The sequence below is a fragment of the Argopecten irradians genome, chromosome 7, assembly GCF_041381155.1.
Source record: "Argopecten irradians isolate NY chromosome 7, Ai_NY, whole genome shotgun sequence".
Classification (NCBI taxonomy): Eukaryota; Metazoa; Mollusca; class Bivalvia; order Pectinida; family Pectinidae; genus Argopecten; species Argopecten irradians.
Genome location: NC_091140.1, coordinates 38677151 through 38697537, shown reverse-complemented (window position 1 = coordinate 38697537; position 20387 = coordinate 38677151). Strand labels below are relative to the sequence as shown.

The window sequence follows — 20387 nt, the reverse complement described above, 5'->3', positions numbered from 1 at the left end:
TATCATTTTACTGCACTGTTAACGGACAACAGTTTAATTATTGGGTGCTCTTTTGCTATAATGACATACATATTTACATTAAGATCTAGAAATACCATCTTAGGATAAGAAAGCAGGAAAATTATATAATTATGATAAATGATGCATCCTAATGCATATTTCAAAATATATTGTATGTTCTGTTAACTTAAAAAGGTCAGTCAAGTTCAAGTAATACATTTTTAAAATTTGGAAATCATATTTGACATAAATTCACTTATAATGTACTCTTTTGTGGGTAATTAACACAGATGGTACATGTACATGTACTATATATGTATATAAGGTCACTTAACGGACATATATGGAAGACCTTGTTGAAATATATCACGTTTCAACATGCAAAAGGCTTATATTATTTCAAATTTTTAATCAAATTGGTGTTACACTAAGTTGAAAAAGGATAATTCCTTTTTGGATTTTTTTCTTTGATATTACTGTATGGGAAAGTTACTTCCATGTGCAAGCCCTCGGGAAATATCACACATTCGAGTAAATAAACCTTCATATCACACTGACATCGGGGCCATAAATGCATAGAGACACAAATTTAAGTTTTACTTATATTTCTATTATATAAAGTTATGTGATAAATCGAATTTTACTAAATGCTCGTTGCGTATCAAATTATTGAACGAGTTTGATAAATTTCATATCACATAGCCCATTCATGTACGATTCTCATCTTCTTCCGACAATCGGTTTACAATTGGTTGTGCAATGAATGATTAATTGTAGGTGATATCACTGTCAAGGCATCGGAAGAGATTAACTAAGGTTTCATATTGTTTTCTGTCTTAAAAATGCATTTGAGTAATTATTTTTATATTAGATATATATCTTTACGTAGAACGTATTTTACACTGCCTAATAAATGCAATATGTAGCCCTAAATATCGAAAGGCGATTCATGTTCACAAATTATTTACCTTTAAATAAATGTTGACCTCGAGCTCTCGTTCTGCACCATGAAATGAATCGTATTAATAATAGAAATTCAACAGAAATGATGAGCGAATACGTCAAACTAAATGTAAGAATATATCATCAATACTGAAATGCATTCATACAAACACATTGATGACGAACATAATCGATCATAAGGTGAAGTGTTCAATGTGTCCTCGACGTTTATTCCATTATAAAGCGTTAACTTGCGTTTTTAAATCTCATGGCATCTAGTTTTCTTTCAGAATAAGCATTTGTCACTGTCTATTTAGATCAGATGTTATTATTCCGGAAATGATGACGCTATCATTGACTTTTACAGCATAAACACAATTAATCAAACCTGGAACAATTTTGGTAACGTTCTTTATATTCGTGAATTCGTTTATAAATGTTATTTATTTATTTATTATTTATTATGTATTTATTTATATGTTATAAATAAACACGCCCAATACACAGCGGTGAAAAGTTATCTCATGAAAGCTTCAACCTTCTTGTGATTGACTGTTCTGATTGTGGTTCGTAAGAACACAAAATTATTCCCCGTTCGATACTGTTGTCCAACTGGAAGCATACCTCAAGCTCCAGCGAACAGCACAAACACATACCGGTGCACAATTTATACATTTACTTAAACGGGCGACTTTTAGCGTTTAGCGCGAAGCAGAGAAAATTCATCAACAATTGACTTCACGGCGGTCAATGGTTACAATTAGTAACCTAGAATCTTTCTTACAGTAGCGACTGATTTGTCATACGTTAAAAAGAGGAAACAGCGCTACTGGAAAGATTAGGAAAAAATTCTTAAAAGAAAATACAACATTAAGAATAGTCATGCCTTTAACTTCAATATGTTAAATACAACAATTGCACACATATTCAAGTAATAGTTTTTCTACTACCACAGCTATAAGTTGCATCTTTTACAATTTATTGCAAACTCATTTTGCAGACATTTTGTATCAAATTTTGGCGATCAATGTCTTCATTTTTATTTTTTGATTACTTTCTATTTATCATTAGAACAATCAAGCTGATGCACGTATTTCAATAAGGATTGGAACACATATTTTTAAACTAATTTTATGGAATGCTTTAGTTTACAGTGTTTCCTAAGTACGTAAATGCCAATTTGTCGTAGTGTAAACTGTCATCAATGATATCTACAATTTGTTTTATTTATTTAGGGCAATTTCACGTGACTCGACATTGTCTTATGGGTAAAATTAGTAAGAGTGATAATATACAAATATATAAATCGTTTTAGCATTTTGGATATTGCGTGAGTTTTATGAGTAACTTTATTGTTATTTACGTAAAGACAGTATTTGTTCTTTCTCTACATTTAAAAAAAGAAAAGAAAAGAAGCATGAATAATGCCTAAAACCTCAATCTTGGCACAAGTAATCACACACTATTTCATGAACCTATAAATGTGTTCTATAAATGGTGCTATTCTCTGTTTCATGTGCTCTTTTAATGTAGGGTACACGAATATTGGTATGTGTTTTCAACATTCAAACAAATCATTAAACTTCACCATTTCACAGGTGACATTTAACAATTCATTCAATGATGAAGCATGTTTTTTTTTTTTTTTTTTTTTTTTTGCTTTTGTTTTGAAACATTGATTCCCATAGCATCATTAAACATTATGTACATATTGGTGTTATTATTTGTCCATTTGTCCACGTTAGATATTTGTCGCTAACAGTTAATTGATCATTTTTCTAAGTATAATTTAGTCACATACATGTCTTAAACTCAGTAAGTTACTATTTATCATTCAAATTAGCGCCTGACAAGTTCTGTACGCGTACGATTGATACACTTTAAAGTTGTCTTTGGGTAATATCCTTGGCGTATGTTTGCTTTACGAAAGAACTTTCTCACAGTCGTTTTCTTAATTTAAATATAGAAGTAAAACATCTCTTTTGGTACTCTGACGTAAATTTAAGTTCACCAATGTCAATCATATCATTTAGGTCTACTATAAGATATGCAACGTACTTATTAGATAATTGAATAACACTTCAGGATATCTGGATATTTACATATTTATATATCTTATTTTTTTCAATATTAAAAAAAAATATTTTAACTAACTTACCTTCTGTTGCTTTTCTTTGGATGATTGTTAGCAAAATTACGTAGAAAATTCTGCTATGAAACATTGTCGTTCTTCAGTGCAATTACAACTAACGGTCTGGTCCATCAATATGTTATTGAACACCGAGTACAGAAACCTTTTTATGTCTTTGCCATCCGCCCGTATTTATATATGTATGTATCATGTCAGCAATAACAACACTAACAGTTGCGCAGGTGTGTCGATATTCATTTCGTTTTTGGCGTCATTTAAAACGTAAACACATGCGCTATTTTATATTGTACACAGTCAGAGCAAATATAAGAAAAAGGAAATTAGGTTAAGAGATCGGCAATTGCGTTAACATTTCATTTGATGAAAAAGAAAGTGTTTTTGTTAATCTATAAATACACAGACATTTACATAGGACAAACAAAAGTACTAAGATATCACTAACATAGGAAGACATTGCAGATACGAAATGGTAAACATACTTTTATTTTTATGCACAGTAATATCACACGAACATCATTTAGTGTTTGCTATACATCATTTCTCTGAAAAAAAAGAGTTTTATATTTATATACGAAAATCGTTCTTAACTTGATTTATCAAACTTCAAGAAGTGTATACTAAATGAATCTTAAAATATACACCGAATTTCCAAACATCACAATATGGCGTATGAAAAGTTTGACTATATTCATCTTTCTATTCTGCAGAGACAAATAAAAATACAAGAACAGAGGGGAAAACACGTTTTTTTCACATTTTTTCCTTGCAGGAGAAAATGTCAGACTGATTCAGCAGAGGACGGTAGGTTGACTGTTTTGCTTACGCTTTACAAACAGCAAAGACACTAATTAACCGAAACAACTATTAAAAGTTCCTTAAGACAATAATAATAGAAGGATATATATACGTTGTACATTGTATATATCGTTAGCCTTAAACGAGATTCCAATACCAAACACTTGTCATATTTCCTGCGTAATCTATGTTAACAATGAATATTCATTTTCCTGATGTGCCGTCCTGCACGGTGATATAGTTGCTTTACTATTTCAACTTCCTGTTAACTACCAGCCAAGTTCGTTGGTCGAGGAAAGACCGGAGTACCTGGATAAAAATCACCGAACAGCGGTCAGTAGCTAGCAACTGGCCTACATGGGATTCGAACCCACATCCCAGAGGTGTATGTCTTGTGGTAATATGTCGGAACATTTTAATCACTCGGCTACCTAAATCGTCTCGCGTTGTATGAATCAACATCAGATCATTTTGAATTAAATTATTCAGAATGTGTCGATAACTGTGGCATTAACTGTAAACTAATAACTTTTGCTATTCCACAAAATCCTCAATCTTGTTCTACATTCTCATTTCTTTAATCATTATGTGTTGTCGAAATAGCCAATTTCGTAACACATGCCGCTGCCCTGAGGATGGAAAGAGGATAGAACTTAACTTGCACAAAACTGGATCCTATCATAACATTTTAAAATTTACACAATAGATGTAGATTGCACGGTGAATTATTCTATCAATCGAGAACAATACTTAACTTTCTATCTATCACAATAATACAAAATAAAAGAAAAGAAAAGATAGGTGAAGGGTTAGGGTCACAATTATGTGACGTAACAATAAAAACTATATTTAGATACAGTACAAGGTTACATCATAGCTTCAAAATCGGTCGTTACTCCTGCGCATTGAGACAGTAAATATGAGAACGGGAGATGAGAAAGGTAACATTTTCTTATGATACATTAATACATAATTGCGTGAGAAATACGGTATCAACGATTGAAATTATTAATCAAGGATCAGTATGACTTGAACTGTTTTGATTGGTCAACAACACCACAATAATACGATAATTTAAGAAGCATAAACGGTCACAGTAAAATTCAATATTGAAATGCTTAAAATGGACAAAAATTTAAACAAAATCGGGTGTAAATGCAAGCTTCGTTACTGAAATATAGATGAAGCATGATGTTTTACGTCCAATGGTTTAAGTTAGAGAAAATGATAATGTAAATAAAATTTCACATCAAACGTTAGTCCTTGGGAATAGAATAGAACTTCCTACCGGAACATCACAATGTACACAAATATTGATATATACAGGCCGACCTCCACAGAGAGTGCAAAAAGATCAAAGGGCAAATCGGCATTCTGTGATAGCGGTTAAATTATCGTGGGCGAATACATGGAGTTAATGGAGCATATCACTAAAACTACAGATCAGCACGCCTTACTGAAACATCTTACTGAAAACGGACCAGCTAGCTAGTCTCGTCATTACATTTGGTTTCTTTATTTTAACGGCTAGTGTCATTAAGAACGTGCCAGGTCTAGATAGTGGATAAAAGACAGAGTACCAGGAGAAAAACCATTGCCAGCGTTCAGTACACATAGCAACTGCGCCACTTGAGATTTGAATTCGCGACCCAGTAATGGAGGGTTTGTGGTTATATGTATGGACGTTTTAACCACTCCAACACCGTTGCCCATTCACTCCTTCCATATCTAATCTTTGTCATACGAAATAACTCAGACTCTTCCTATACATAATGGGACTCGGGACATGTTTTTTGGACACTCTGTACACACACATCACGTTGCTATAGGCGAGGCCGTCCTTAAATGACCTTAGCTGTAAATGGGACGTTAAAACAGCTGACCACAAACAAACAACCAAGGCCGTGCACCCCATTCACGGCATCAAATGAATCGGTATGAAGTGAGACGTTATGAGGTAAAGGTCATTGATGAAAAGAAAAAAAGCAAAAACAAGTCGGCATTAATATCACATGCAATGTGGAAAGAAGATACATTCTAACGTCCTACCAGCAAGTTACATTTTCAAGACGCAGCACATTACAAATACAAGCTAGTCCTTCCATTACATGATACTAACCTATATCAAACAACAATTAGCCATATAGAAAGGCTAGTGCGTTGTCAATGTGATGTTTTGTTGATAGATTGCAAACGTGTTTATCTTTGATTTTGTGTCAATACTGTGGCAAACCACGGTATATTTAAAATCTTTGTGGAAGCGATGGATTGTATTCGTAATTTACCGGTAATATCATATTTGTATTTAAGTTCGATATTTGGCTGACTTTTTGTATGTAATAGTGAGTAAAGTCGTCTTTGTGCTCACAAATGTGTCAACTTCACACGATCAACAGCCTTAACATGTCTACAGTCAGAAAACATTATCAAAATAGACATAGGTCAATGTTTACATATTTGATTAAAATATAAGCAATTAGTCTATGTATGCCGAAATGTCAACGGAAGCAAATTTCTGTTTGCGAAAACGAAAAGCCGGAAATATAAAAGCTTCGTCATGAAGTCACTGAAATACGTTCCCGCTTGCTGTTGTTCGAAAACTGCAAAATTACAAGTGCTCTAAAATTATTTGGCACGGTTTGGTCGATTTTTCTCAAGGTTCACCGATTTTCCCCCACCCTGACATGTACTTAAATAACCTTAGCTAATGAATAACGTCAAATCATTCAAACCAGTCCGAAACTGTTTAATAACGTTACAGTATTCAAACCAGTCCGAAATATAGTGAAATAAACACACAACAGCAAAACGATCATTGGTAATTTATTTACGACTAATGAATTTGTCTTTATTTTTATCGTTAAACGTTTATAAAACAGCTGTGTAAATTACAATTTGGAACTTTATCATGTAAATATGTAAATACGTATATTTTGCCATTTTATGTTCTTTGTCATACAATTAATTATAATTCTGTAGAGAGGGCTTCATATTAATTCGAAAACCTGTGCCCAATCCAATTGTATTTATAAAAATACGCAATAAAATATGTTTAAATATGAAATAAATTTGTTAAACACGTCTCCTATCCCCTGTTAAGTACGTGGATAGCATTTTTTAATACCTAGAATTGATACGTAGCATAGCATTGATAAAAATGATAAACGGGAAAGTCTCCCAAGATGGAACTGTATGGTACAGGTGTTCACAATCTATTTAACGTCAAGGATTGTTATATCGCAATTATTGGAGATATAAATGAAATCTAGGTGGCAGATAAATACAAAGTATCCGTGTTTTCAAGGGTGATCACCCGATTTTCCATTATTAGCGGTTGGCAATACTGTAAAATGTATATACTCTATATGTACGACACATGGGAAATTGAATAAAACTTGTGAAAGTCAATGCTGAAAACATTAGCGTATGCAATGACAAATAATCAAACCGGTTAACGATTGATATATGCCATGCTAACGCAGTAATTCGTTTCGTTAGGTGAGGAAGTTTGAAAATATACTTATTTGTCGGATTTGTTTGTTTGGCAGAGAATGTTCGATAAGATAAGTCATTGAATTTTAATGAAACGTGTGCTTCACTCTGTTTCGCTTCGCCATATACAAGTAACGTTTAGACCAACCAAAATACATTTTTATATTAATATTTAATTTGGTTCAGGACATTATATAATATCATCACAAACCAGCACTATAATTACGTCTCTCTATTTGTAAGTTTTTTCTCTTCATTTTTAATTCTTTTCAAAAACATTTGTTGTTTATGAAAAAACTGCGATTTCACAACATCGCCCTTTTTCCAAAGTTAATTAAATTGATCATCCCCTGTATATCGCTGACACAATTGTTATTGCATTTGAACGCACTGATGTTTGATACAAAATACAATGCCGGGTAAATTATATTAATCATTGTATGTACCCTACAATCAATTAACCGCCGTGCACCTGTGCTATTGAGTTACCTGAATGTTATGTGTGTTGTTATTTTCGTACTCATGAATCAAGAAGAGTTTTTAATATGATATTCACCACCAAATGTTGCCAATATTTTGTGAATAACAAAGCTTACAATGCATATATATATTTAAATTTTGCATACAGACATACACAAATGTAGGAGTTCAAAATGTATTTTGGCAGTACTGCCAAGAATCATTATTTTGATGCCAACATTTTTTTTTTGTCAATCGATCTCTGCAAGTATGTTTTCATCTGACCATGCATAAGGCAAAACTACTATAATTTTACTTTGCCAAGTTTAAATGATTTCAAATATTTATACCTCAAATCGTATAATTTTCAATAAATCAACAAAGATTAAAATAACATGTCAAATTATGGACATTATAACTTAAATGTCAAATGTCAATTTTTACTATAGAAATAGGTAATATTCCTGATGAGAAACATGCTTTCGAAACGAAATCTATTTATTTTCGGTTGTAAGGAAATTAAGAATTTAATCTAAAAGTAGATATGCCTTTATTTATTATCAATTTTTAAAGGAATAATACCGACCTTGTCCGCACCTGTGACATATAATAAGGATTCTTCTGTTGTGTTTATACATTGTATATACTATAATTACGTTTAAATTATGATTTAAAACACGTGATGAATGAGATGTCTTTCCATCGATTTGTCCACAATGGCTATGTGAATGGCTGAAAGATAATATTAATTATAGGGATGTACATGTACCATGAACTAAATATTTTTATTGAATAGCGAATCATTTTTATTAGTGGTTGAATAAATATAGACTGATTTGAAAATATTACATCACTTTTCCATTTTATCTGGCGCATACTGTTAGTCATACATAGATTTTGTTCAGCTTAGAACTATGTTAATGTTTTATATTTATGTACACGTACGTTTGAAGAAAGAAGAAGAATTTGGAGAAAGAATGACTCAATAGCCGGCCAATGAGATTGCAGCCGAAGCCTCGCTCATGCATTTATAATGAACACGAAGCCAACATGAATTTTTAATTAGATGGCTTCAAGATGTTTGTCACAATGGGGGTTATATCGTCTTAAAGACGGCACTGTGTATAGATGTATAGGATTATTTTGAAAGGAAAATAATCGCTCTTTCCAACGGTAGTAAGAGTTTTTATGACAAATACTTAAAATGTGTTTTTATAGCCGCTAAAGGTAGGCGGGTTAGAAATTTGGGGTCTATAAGTCTTGCCGCCCTTCTCGTATATAGTATCATGTAGAGTATGATTTTTATCGGGTTTTTTTTATCTAGACCTCTTAAATGTCTAAAAATGGTCTTAGGGCACTCTTGTGGGTCCATGATTATATAATCTGTAACTTATTCTCAGATCCCTGTGATATGTACATGCGCATCTGTCACGAAAACATGTATTGCATCTGTCACGAAAACATGTATTATAATCTTAACACTTGAGTAGTGTTGTTGGTCTTGATATGTTTATATATATTAAACATCTCCTGAGGAGCAGCGATAGCTGCGAAAGCGCTAGAGATTGCAGATTTGTTTTGATTTTTGTTTTTGTTTTAATGCCTACAAACTGTATTCCTGTACGCAACCATCAAAAGGCGAGTACAGTTGTTTAACAGAAATAATCTGTAAACAATTTAGTTTCGTAAGATAAATCGTCGTCGAAAATATAATCATAAAAAATAATTTAGAAACAAATTAATAATATCCCAAAATCACAGTTTTGTAACACTATCCACTGGTACTCGGAAGTGAACATCATATAGTACAAACTTTGCATTGATAACAACATTCCTTTTTATTTACCACGTTACCTCAGTGTTATATAGCAATTCATATACGGACAAAATGACTATAGAAAAATGAAAGTTTTTAAGTGCCGTATTCTCCATAATAAACATACAGGTAACTAAAATATTTCAATGAGGTATTTGTTACAATGATAACAATACAAAATTTCAATTCAAATCGCGGTGATTACGTAATTTAAATACCAGCACAGAAGGGTGGCTTATAATTATTAGGAATGGCGTGTGTAACAGTTACTTGTGTGAATGCACTGAGTTCATTTTCAAGAGACCATCCGTTGAGAGTTTGCCAAGGTCTTTTTTCAACGGTCATTTTTCAAGAGTCCTGTCGTTGAGAATTGACCCTAGACGTTGTCAATTTTCAACGGCAAATGACCCAAGGTCAGTTTTTTAACGGAGGTCCATTTTCAACGTTACACCGGTTTTGGATACCAGATTAAAATTTTCGGATTTTTTATTAAAACGAGATTTTTTTTTTTATTTTTTTTTTTTTTTTTTTTTTTTTTTTTTTTTTTGGGGGGGGGGGGGTTACACCGGCAAAATCGCAAATATAACTGTTTTTTTTGGGGGGGGGGGTTTACACCGGCAAAATCGCAAATATAACTTTTCTACATGGCATTTAGGCAAGTATAAGTTCAAACATTAATTAGGAAAAAGGAATATCTAATTATCATCTAAAATATGTAAAACAGTGATAATTACATTAATGACCAGAGTCGTTGGTCAAAAGGTAAGCAGTTGTATATCTATTATGACATCCTTAATTTGAAATTGAAACCAGTTGATAAGTCATTTTTTACCAGCTTGTTTATATGTAAAATGGCTTGTTAATTGTTAGATAATTTCGTAATCAATATTTTGATGATGTTTTACAATATGGTGACTGATCTGTACTCTATGTGTGTGTGTGTGTGTGTGTGTGTGTGCAAGTTATACGTATAGCTATTTTTATGTACTGACACGTTTAGACGTAATTGTGTACAATTTTAGTAGGAGTTGTTCCCCTTTGCTTGGCTGGTACCGTGTGACGTTACCTTTTTTAAAATAATCTGATTGGCTATGTCATCAGCCCTTATTCTGAGAATATTGACATACATTTTGCGCATCATTTTATTGATATTAATCCAAATAGTTGCCAAAAATCCACCCTTCTTATACCCGCCCTATTTCTATAATTCTAATTCCTCTTTGAGATTTTTTTTTAAAAAAATTTCGTAATTTTTTTTTTTGGGGGGGGGGGTGTTTACACCTGCAAAATCGCAAATATAACTTTTCTACATGGCATTTAGGCAAGTATAAGTTCAAACATTAATTAGGAAAAAGGAATATTTAATTATCATCTAAAATATGTAAAACAGTGATAATTACATTAATGACCAGAGTCGTTGGTCAAAAGGTAAGCAGTTGTATATCTATTATGGCATCCTTAATTTGAAATTGAAACAAGTTGATAAGTCATTTTTTACCAGCTTGTTTATATGTAAAATGGCTTGTTAATTGTTAGATAATTTCGTAATCAATATTTTGATGATGTTTTACAATATGGTGACTGATCTGTACTATGTGTGTGTGTGTGTGTGTGTGTGTGTGTGTGTGCAAGTTATACGTATAGCTATTTTTATGTACTGACACGTTTAGACGTAATTGTGTACAATTTTAGTAGGAGTTGTTCCCCTTTGCTTGGCTGGTACCGTGTGACGTTACCTTTTTTAAAATAATCTGATTGGCTATGTCATCAGCCCATATTCTGAGAATATTGACATACATTTTGCGCATCATTTTATTGATATTAATCCAAATAGTTGCCAAAAATCCACCCTTCGTATACCCGCCCTATTTCTATAATTCTAATTCCTCTTTGAGATTTTTTTTTAAATTTTCGTAACCAGGACGTTAGCTGCTAGCCTCCATTTTTGCTTCTCTAGAATCTTCTTTAGAATCTAATTTTTCTCGTACATACTGTACATATATCATATATGCGTTGGTCACAGTGTTCGAGTTCTGTGTTTTAGTTAAAGCACATTAGTCTTAAATTAAGATTATCTGTTTCTGCTTCATCTAAACTAAATGGTGAGATGCGATTTATTTATAATGTAAAATTGTTCATATTATGGTTGAGTGACAAAGACTGTCACCCCTAGTTAACAGTACGAATGAATTGTTTACAAGATATCCCCGTTGAAAGGCGTTTCTTATATCGTATGTGTAAATTAATGGGCTATTAACTGAGGGCGTCACATTAAAATGTTCCGTTTACCAAAGGAGAGGGATGAACAATTTATCACATTAAAATTCACCATTAACAAAAGGAGAGAGACGAACAATTTATCACACGAAATTCACATAGTATTAATATATACTCCATTAGAGTAATTCAAAAGCCGACATGACTCATGACATTTATTTTTTTTCATATGCTGTTTTAACCCGTAAAATAATTGACGCTCACATACAATTTTTTTTTATAGATTTCAATTTAAATCACCTCGGTTTTGGATGGTCGAAATATGAGGTTATAAATGACATTCAGGGAATTGGACCTATGTGTACCTACCTGATATGTCTAAGAAGAGGTATGCGTACGCATTAAAATAAGAATAACGAAATATATTTTAACGAACATTTAAAATTTATTCAATCAATAAGTCCAGTAATATCTCCCTCGTCCACAAATGTTGCCAAGATTTGATAATTCATCAAAGAGGATATTCTTCTTGGTGCGAAAAGAAATGTGATTTTATGAATTATCTTTTAGATTGGACTAGAAAGAAAAAATGTAACTTGTGCAATTATCAGTAACAGGCTTAATTGGAGTGTTTAATGTGATTTTAGAATAAGATTGATCAAAATATAAAGCAATGTGCCATTTGCGAAATCTGTCAAAAAATATATTTCTATCTCTTGCATAATGTATCATTCAGGGATTTGAATATATGGCTCATTTGGCAGTCATTTTGAAAATGTGTCTTTCTTCGCTTTGATTAGAGTCACTTTTGTCCCACTGTTTTTACTTACATGATCAGTGCGACACCAAGTAATTTTAGCTATATCGAGCTAATGTTTGTTGTAAAACAAGGTATTGAAATATTAAGCATCAATGTCAGAAATGATACAATTAACTTTACTTTTAGATTTTAGGGTAATTTGAACACTTTCAGTTTTTACTCTAAATTATTACAAAATAACAAACGGTCAAATATTGGACAAATAAGTTAGCACATGGACTTAAGATATAGCACTGACATACCGATTTTTTTCAAAAGTTTGATACCAATTTTTTTTTCTGTAAATGGTTAAATCTGTCAATAAAAAGGCTCAAAATGGTGCATTTTGTGACTCAAAATTACGGGGTAGGGGTAGGCATATCTTGCTATTCTAAGGAAACATTGGAGTCTTTTCAAGCGTTACTGTTATAATTTCAAAGATGAAAACAGTACAATTAACCTTGCAAGCATTCATACAAATATTATATTAAGAAAATATGGCTTTGATTTGTGGTGGACATGGTCAAAAAGTCTAAATACAATATTTTTTGAAATAGACAAATTGGTGGAACAATACTTAAAAAAAGAAAGAAAGAAAAAGAAAAAAGAGTTGGTTCCATTTTCTTCTATGATCTGAACTCCTTTTTCCTAATATGTATATGAAAAAAAAATTAACACAGAAGAAGTTTGACTTCTCATGGTCTCAGATATGTACTTTCTTAATAAAAACCCTAATACATATTATCAATAATTTCTCCTGGGCTCTCGTATGGAATCATAATTTCGCTAGTCCTCGAACGCGTCGTACTTAAATTAGTTTGGATATGCAATTATACATCTATCTAGTCTACTAATTACTGCACTTTTTTCACATTATATTCGTTCGGGGGCGTTTTAATGGCGACATTACTACTACTTGTTGAAAAGAATTATAATACCACATGTCAAGATACTGAGCACAAAATAAAGTCTTCATCACAAATTTCTTATCTTGTTAATGTTTGTGAATGTGATCTATCCCTGCCTATCAATTAGAATATCTATAATTATTCTTTACCACTGAAAAATTGGCCTCTCCGGTACCTGAATCACTTTCAAAAGCTTGTTTGACAAATATTATTATGCATTTAAATTGGTGGCCTACAAATTTCTTTTGAAATATTTTAATGTTACACGACTTTGACGTCAACATTGCCCGACTTCGGTGTTGGTTAGGCCACTTACAATTTATCCAGTTTCTAGGGCAGTCATTTTTATATTCAACGTGCCATGGACATTACAAAAACATACCCATAAATTATTCATTATTCACAGTACTTTTCCTTTTTATGATTAAAAAAAAACTGCCTGTTGATAATTACATATGACTTATAGCAGAAACTACAATGATATGAATACCACACATATATTGCTGACGAAGGTCACCTTTTAAAGGAATGACCAAAACGAAATAACAGATATACAATGAAATGATAAAGGACGAAAAGGTCACACAAAAATCGACTAAAAAATGTTTTGATTTATCAAAAATGTACTATATTTCGATGCGTTGATATCTATATATCCAATATATTGTTGTTTTATAGAGGGTCATTACCGATAATACCGCTCTTGAACATTCTGGGTCATTAAACACACAAATATGATTCAGAATATACCAGTTTGTTACAGATGTAAGTCGTAGTATCCAGTACACCGGTACATCTTAATCACTCGGCCACCGCAGATCGCCACATCATAGGATGAACCATGCGTTTTAGGGGGCTGTGGTATATTTGTGTCGTGTCTTCTTGTGATAGTGAAACTATCAATGACCACGGCTACCGAATAACGCGCCAACGTCATTTAAGAACTTTCAAGGTTTGATGTTAATAGAACGTAATATAATCAACTAAATAACCAATTCTTTACACTACCTCCATTGATGCTTTGACATTTTGTCTTGAATATCAGGTTCACAATATCTATAGAAGACCTTATCATTCCCCTAACGAGCGCAATGACTGGAAGTGATTGGTTGATTATGGGTTAACAGTTTTTTTCTCCTGTCCGCATTGTGTAGTTATATTTGGGCTATTTTATAAACATGCTAAATAATTTACATTTTCCGTTTATAACTCTATTCACAATTGGCCTTAACTTGAACCTTCGCTCCATTTACCCCTTGCTACATGTAAGAGACACGTTATTCTCCCATACTTGACAGGGTTATTCCACGGGTGCTAGGGAAAGGATAACTCTGTTTTTACCAGGGTAGGGAAAAGACAACTCACACGCGCTAGACAATGACATCATCAATACATGCGGCAGCCATGTTTATGCACAGTGACGATCAAGTCGACTGCATTTTCACCATTTCTCGTTAAAGTATGGAAAAAAAAGATTCTTACATAAACCAGTCAGGCGGGCAGGGATATCTCAACCCTTGTGAAAAAATTTTGGCCACCAGCCCTCGGCAAGCCTCGTGTTGATTACCCAGAATCTTTCACTCGGGTTATGATGTCCTTGCCCACTTGACAAACCCATTTAAAGTTATATATGCCGTATTTTTCATAAACACGAATCAAGAAGAGCTTTTAATATGTTATTCAACTCCAAAAGTTACCAACATTTTGGGAATTACAGTACTTTCAATGTATAGGTTTTAATTTTACAAGTACAAAAGAGAGCTAAAAATGATTTTTGGCAGTACTGCCAAAATTATTATATTAACATCTTTAGTGTAGTGAAATGAGTTCATAATGTCAGACCATGAAGCCATATTATTGTCCACAATTTCATTGCACATTTTTACAGTATTATTAATAATTGTAAAGTGATTTCTGAAGGTATGTTTCTATCTAAACGTGTATAAGGCATAAAAAACAAGAATTTCACAGTGCATAACCTATGTGTTCCAACTAACGTTTATAAGGCATTATATATGTTTGTCTGTCCATTTGATTGATTTTCACAGCTTTATTCATTAAAACTTATGGTTTTAAATAGATAATTGAAGAAAAAATAACATGTCCAAATTTTCGGCCAGTTACGGAACATATAACTTTAAGATTCCATTAGTCTATATAGAATGGGGGTTTCACTTCCGGAGGGGACGACCGGGTTTGCTCGTTGCCAGTATAATTTGGCTTAAAGAATACTGGGCTGTGGTTTGTGGAATATGGATGGTACTATGCGATTAGCACGCGAACATGCTGTAATCTACCACAGGAGTGTACCCTGGGAATTTATGTTATTCCGTGCCGAATACAGGCAAGACCTTCCCCCTCTAACGCCAAATAAAAGTTAAAGGGGAAAAATATCACCATATTAAACGAATCAATGAGCCCTTAATTTACACCAGATATAGATTATCTTTGAAAAAGTCACATTACTTACAAGAAAAACGATAGTTTCAGGGCAACACCCTGATGAAGTCAACAATTCAACAGTGAAACAAACAAACAAACAAACAAACAATATCGACGCCGCTTTGATGTCACAATAGTTCATAACTTTGTAATCAAACTTAATTACGAAATGAGCAGAAAAATGATTTGAATGCAGGGAGTATGGGGACTATATGTTAGCAACGCACCTGTACCTAAACCATGTATGCAGTAAATTACATATACAGAATACCGTCCTAAACCGATCTTTGTGTTGACAAAACGTAGAAAGCAACATACATACTAACGGAACGAATTTTGGTTGGCTATCGTGGGAATGAATTTGTCGGGCGGTAGACGTTGGTTAACCTATGGCTCTATTCATGCTGGTAATCACTTGCCGGGTTTTTGTTGTCCATGCTATTTTGTCCGGTTTCAAGTCCAGCTATTCTCATATTATATTCCCCTCGTTTAGGTACATAAAGGTATCGCTTATTTATTTAAAGTTCCCTTTAATGTATTTCAGTACAGAATGTATTGCTGATGTCATTGTGTTCTTTTATCATTGGGGCGAATCTGAATTTGAACCCTAACACATAGCAATATTTCAAGGTAAAGTAAACTTTTGCTTTTCGTACGAGTTTGATGCTTCATATTGTTTAAGCTTTGTTTTGATTAAGTATCTAAGGAATGACACAAATTTTAAGGACACTTTATTACGGATTTATTATCAAACCTTAATATCAAGAATTTATTCTTTCACTATCTTATTAATAGTTTCTCCACAGTTATTAAACCAATTTCATTTTAACAGGTAAGCTAACAAGTCGTAAAATGTATTTAAATGGTATCACAAACTGGAAGTTATGGTTGGTACGATAAGAATGTACATGTACAAAGCTACAGAACTGGGAAAGGTATTTTCGAACTAAATACAAATAACAAAATGTCGAGAATACACAAACACGGGAAGTGGCACCAAAGTTAGTAAACGCTAAATATAACAATCAGTTATACCTACAGTTCTTATTTACATGCTAAGTGGTTCCATTGTCACAGCCTTATTGTCATCCTACAATTCGACTTTGGAAATGACAAAAATACACATAACAGTTGTCTGAAAAACTGATATCGCTTAATCTGAAAGGAGACTTATTTTTCATTTTTCTTTCCATATATATTTTTAAAGTTTAAAGTTCTCCCTTCCAACCAAATTTAACTAAGAAATCAGGCTTTGTCAAGTTTTTCCTGGTTTAAAAATGTACTTACTGCTTACACACATGACTATATAAAGATAGGATACTAAGGTAGGCTAAATACGACAACGCCATAGTTTCCCTAGTTACATGCTTTTGTCATATTGATGATATTCCTGCTTTTTTTTATTTATCTTAATTTTATTTTTTATAAAACAGCATTAAATGTTAAGACCATACTTTATAACAAAATAAATTTCTAAAATTTGTAGATTTGTAAAATAAATGTATAACATTCGTTCGAAGTTTTAATGTTGGATATGCTTTATCAAGTACCTGGACACTGAAATTGAATGTCAGCATTATTTGATGTCTTCTATTGAAATTTGCTTTTTTTTATTTCTATATTTGAAACCTAATATCAAAGCAAGAACAGTGTACAATTGGTGTGTTTGTTTATAAGGTATCACTAAGATGTCCATAAATATGATATCAAACAAATATAATCAGTGAATTACAGGATATGACGATTCTTTCCGTGTTGGATACATGCATCTGGTTTAGGTAATATAACAAAGAAACCTGCAGATAGGGCGTAAAATTTGCACCTGCTGCATGGTCAGCAAATTTCCCTCTTAATTTCGTCTCAATTATGGTCTTCAGTTAGCGCTCGCCGTGAAGCAAACTCCGACTGTTCTTTCCTCCTTTAACAGTGATACACCATAATTCTGCCTACTGAGAGTGTGACGACTGGTTTGCCGGCTATCAATATAATGTGACCTGTTGGAGTATAAAAGGAGGGGTATCACTTTGGGCCGTTTTACGGCCAGTCAGTGATAAGTCAAATATTTTGCATGAATTAGGGTCAGCTGCATATTGTATGCTATTCAGAATATCCGATTTTTTCTGCGATCATGATAATTTCAGAGATCAAAGGGTGAAAATTCACATTTTTATTATTTAGGTCCTAATTAAGTAAAAATTAGAATATAGATAACATTTTTTGCAGGTTTTGACTGTAAATATTGGGTTTGTGAAGTTCAGTTCAGAAAACAGATGAAAAATTCAAAAAATAGATCACGGTGACCTAGTTAAGCATTTATTCTAGTTTAGCATTAAAAACTTTAATATTTTGCTGAAAACTATGATTTTTAAAAGATTTGATAACATGAAATTGATGTTTAGTACTGCATAAGGATCTGGACATGATCTGCTGAAGATGATTTCATCCTAGGGTCAAACTGGCTAGGTCACGTTTATAAAGAAGTCAAACGTTTAGAAAGAAGTCAAAGATTACGATATCATCACATTGTATTTTCAATTAGTTATTTAGCGCTTACAACAATAACAAGATCTACTTATTACATTTTTTTTATTCTACTGTGTCCAACAGGGCGCTCCATTTCATCCATTGTTTTATTCACCAGAAAGTATCCCCTTGCCTAATCTGTTGTGATCCAGTTTAATGTAACGTACATTTACATGTATATTGAGTTTGATGTGGATTTAGAACACGTTTTAAAAACAAGAGTAATTTCTATTTGTAAAATAATGTTTCAACTTGTTTTTCTTAAACATATCTTGCATTAGAAACGTAAGTTCACAAGGTTCAGTAGTATAAACGGTCGACCCCGTGACCTTTCCAATAAAGAATGATATAAAACCTTGCAAATATGTCTATTTATCATTGTAATATTAATATCATGTAACATTAACATCACCATTGATCAGATCGCGTCATGTTTAACCATGCTATACAAAGTCAAGTTGTGGTTGATACAGCAGTTTTCATAATAATTACCTGATATTACTTAAAACAACATCCTTTCACAGTTATAAGTCAAACCTGTTTATAAAGACTATCCATGGTACAGGGGATAAGAGGTTTATGTATAAAGGACATAAAATAAAAGGGGTTCCAAATGATCATTCATACCACAATTTTAAACTTGGCTACAGATACTAAATAGGAAAGTTTCACAGACATAGTACCTATACAGCATCTGAAACACAGTATATTCGGCGGTGCCGTATCAATGAATTACAATATTTATTAAATTGCAAAAAAGGAACTCTACATATGTAATATAAAAATAATATTTGTTTTCATACTAAATCTGGCTTTCTGATAGGTCGACTTATCTTGTTTTTTATACCATGGAAAACTAATTCCTTGAAAAATCAATGGAATCGTACCTGTAAACGTATTTTATTGAATCAAGTTGTCTAGAATATTAATTATAAGCATTGATATCACTATTTTTTAATTGCATTGGGTATGAAGGAAATTTGCAAACTTTTGTCATTTTCCGCTACGCTTTCATACTTCGATGACTTTGAAAAATAGTGATATCAATGCTTAAAAGGGGACCTTTCATTCGGTTCATATGGTGTTATACCGCCCTGGTAACATTGAAAAGATTACCTCTGGTTAGACCTTCAGACATTTGTATTCTACATCGGTGGTATTGACCTAAACAAAAGTCCATATTTGATAACTAATAGCGTCACATATCCATGTCCGCGATAATTCGGCGCAATAATCAAGTTTAATCTTGGCATGATTCAAATAACATGTAACTGTATAGAAATAAAACTAAGACCATTTGTTGGTTTTTAAACCTTTGATTTTGGTACTTATGTTATTTGAGTAAGTCTTTGAGATAGCTTCAACCATCCATGTGCTACTCCCTAGACATGTCTTATGTAAGGTTTTGTCTTGGTTAGTAGTCCACTGACCGCGTTTAGCTTTTTGTTTACATGCACTATGTTGACAAACATACATTGGCCTTTTTACACCTCTTTAAATGACGCAACAATGAACACACTATATAATGAAACATAAATAAATAACACAATGAACCATAGAAATGAGAGGTGGAGCCTTGCCGGAAATGTAATGAATATTCATGCCATGGCTAATGTATTTGTATAAGGATATTATAGCCAATGATACACAGGTCGGTGCGGGCGTACACGCTTTAAAACGATCGTTCACCTCCATGTTTAGCAGTATATGACGATATCAATCATCCACATTTGATAAATACTGACGACAGTCAACAGCTGCTAAAGATGATACCTACCAAGCCAGTACTGTACGTTTTTATCCTGACGCTTTTTCAAAGACAACTAGCAGAAGGTATGCATT

General features: G+C 32.8%; 1 protein-coding gene across 1 annotated transcript in view; it reads left to right on the top strand.

The window, feature by feature from the left end:
• Nucleotides 1-20240: 20240 nt before the first annotated feature.
• Nucleotides 20241-20387, top strand: part of LOC138328380 (protocadherin-15-like) — a 31254-nt gene continuing 31107 nt past the window's right edge. The window contains exon 1 of the mRNA XM_069275166.1: nt 20241-20378. Coding sequence (XP_069131267.1) covers nt 20312-20378 — 67 coding nt within the window. The 5' untranslated portion in view covers nt 20241-20311. The remainder of the gene's footprint in view (nt 20379-20387) is intronic.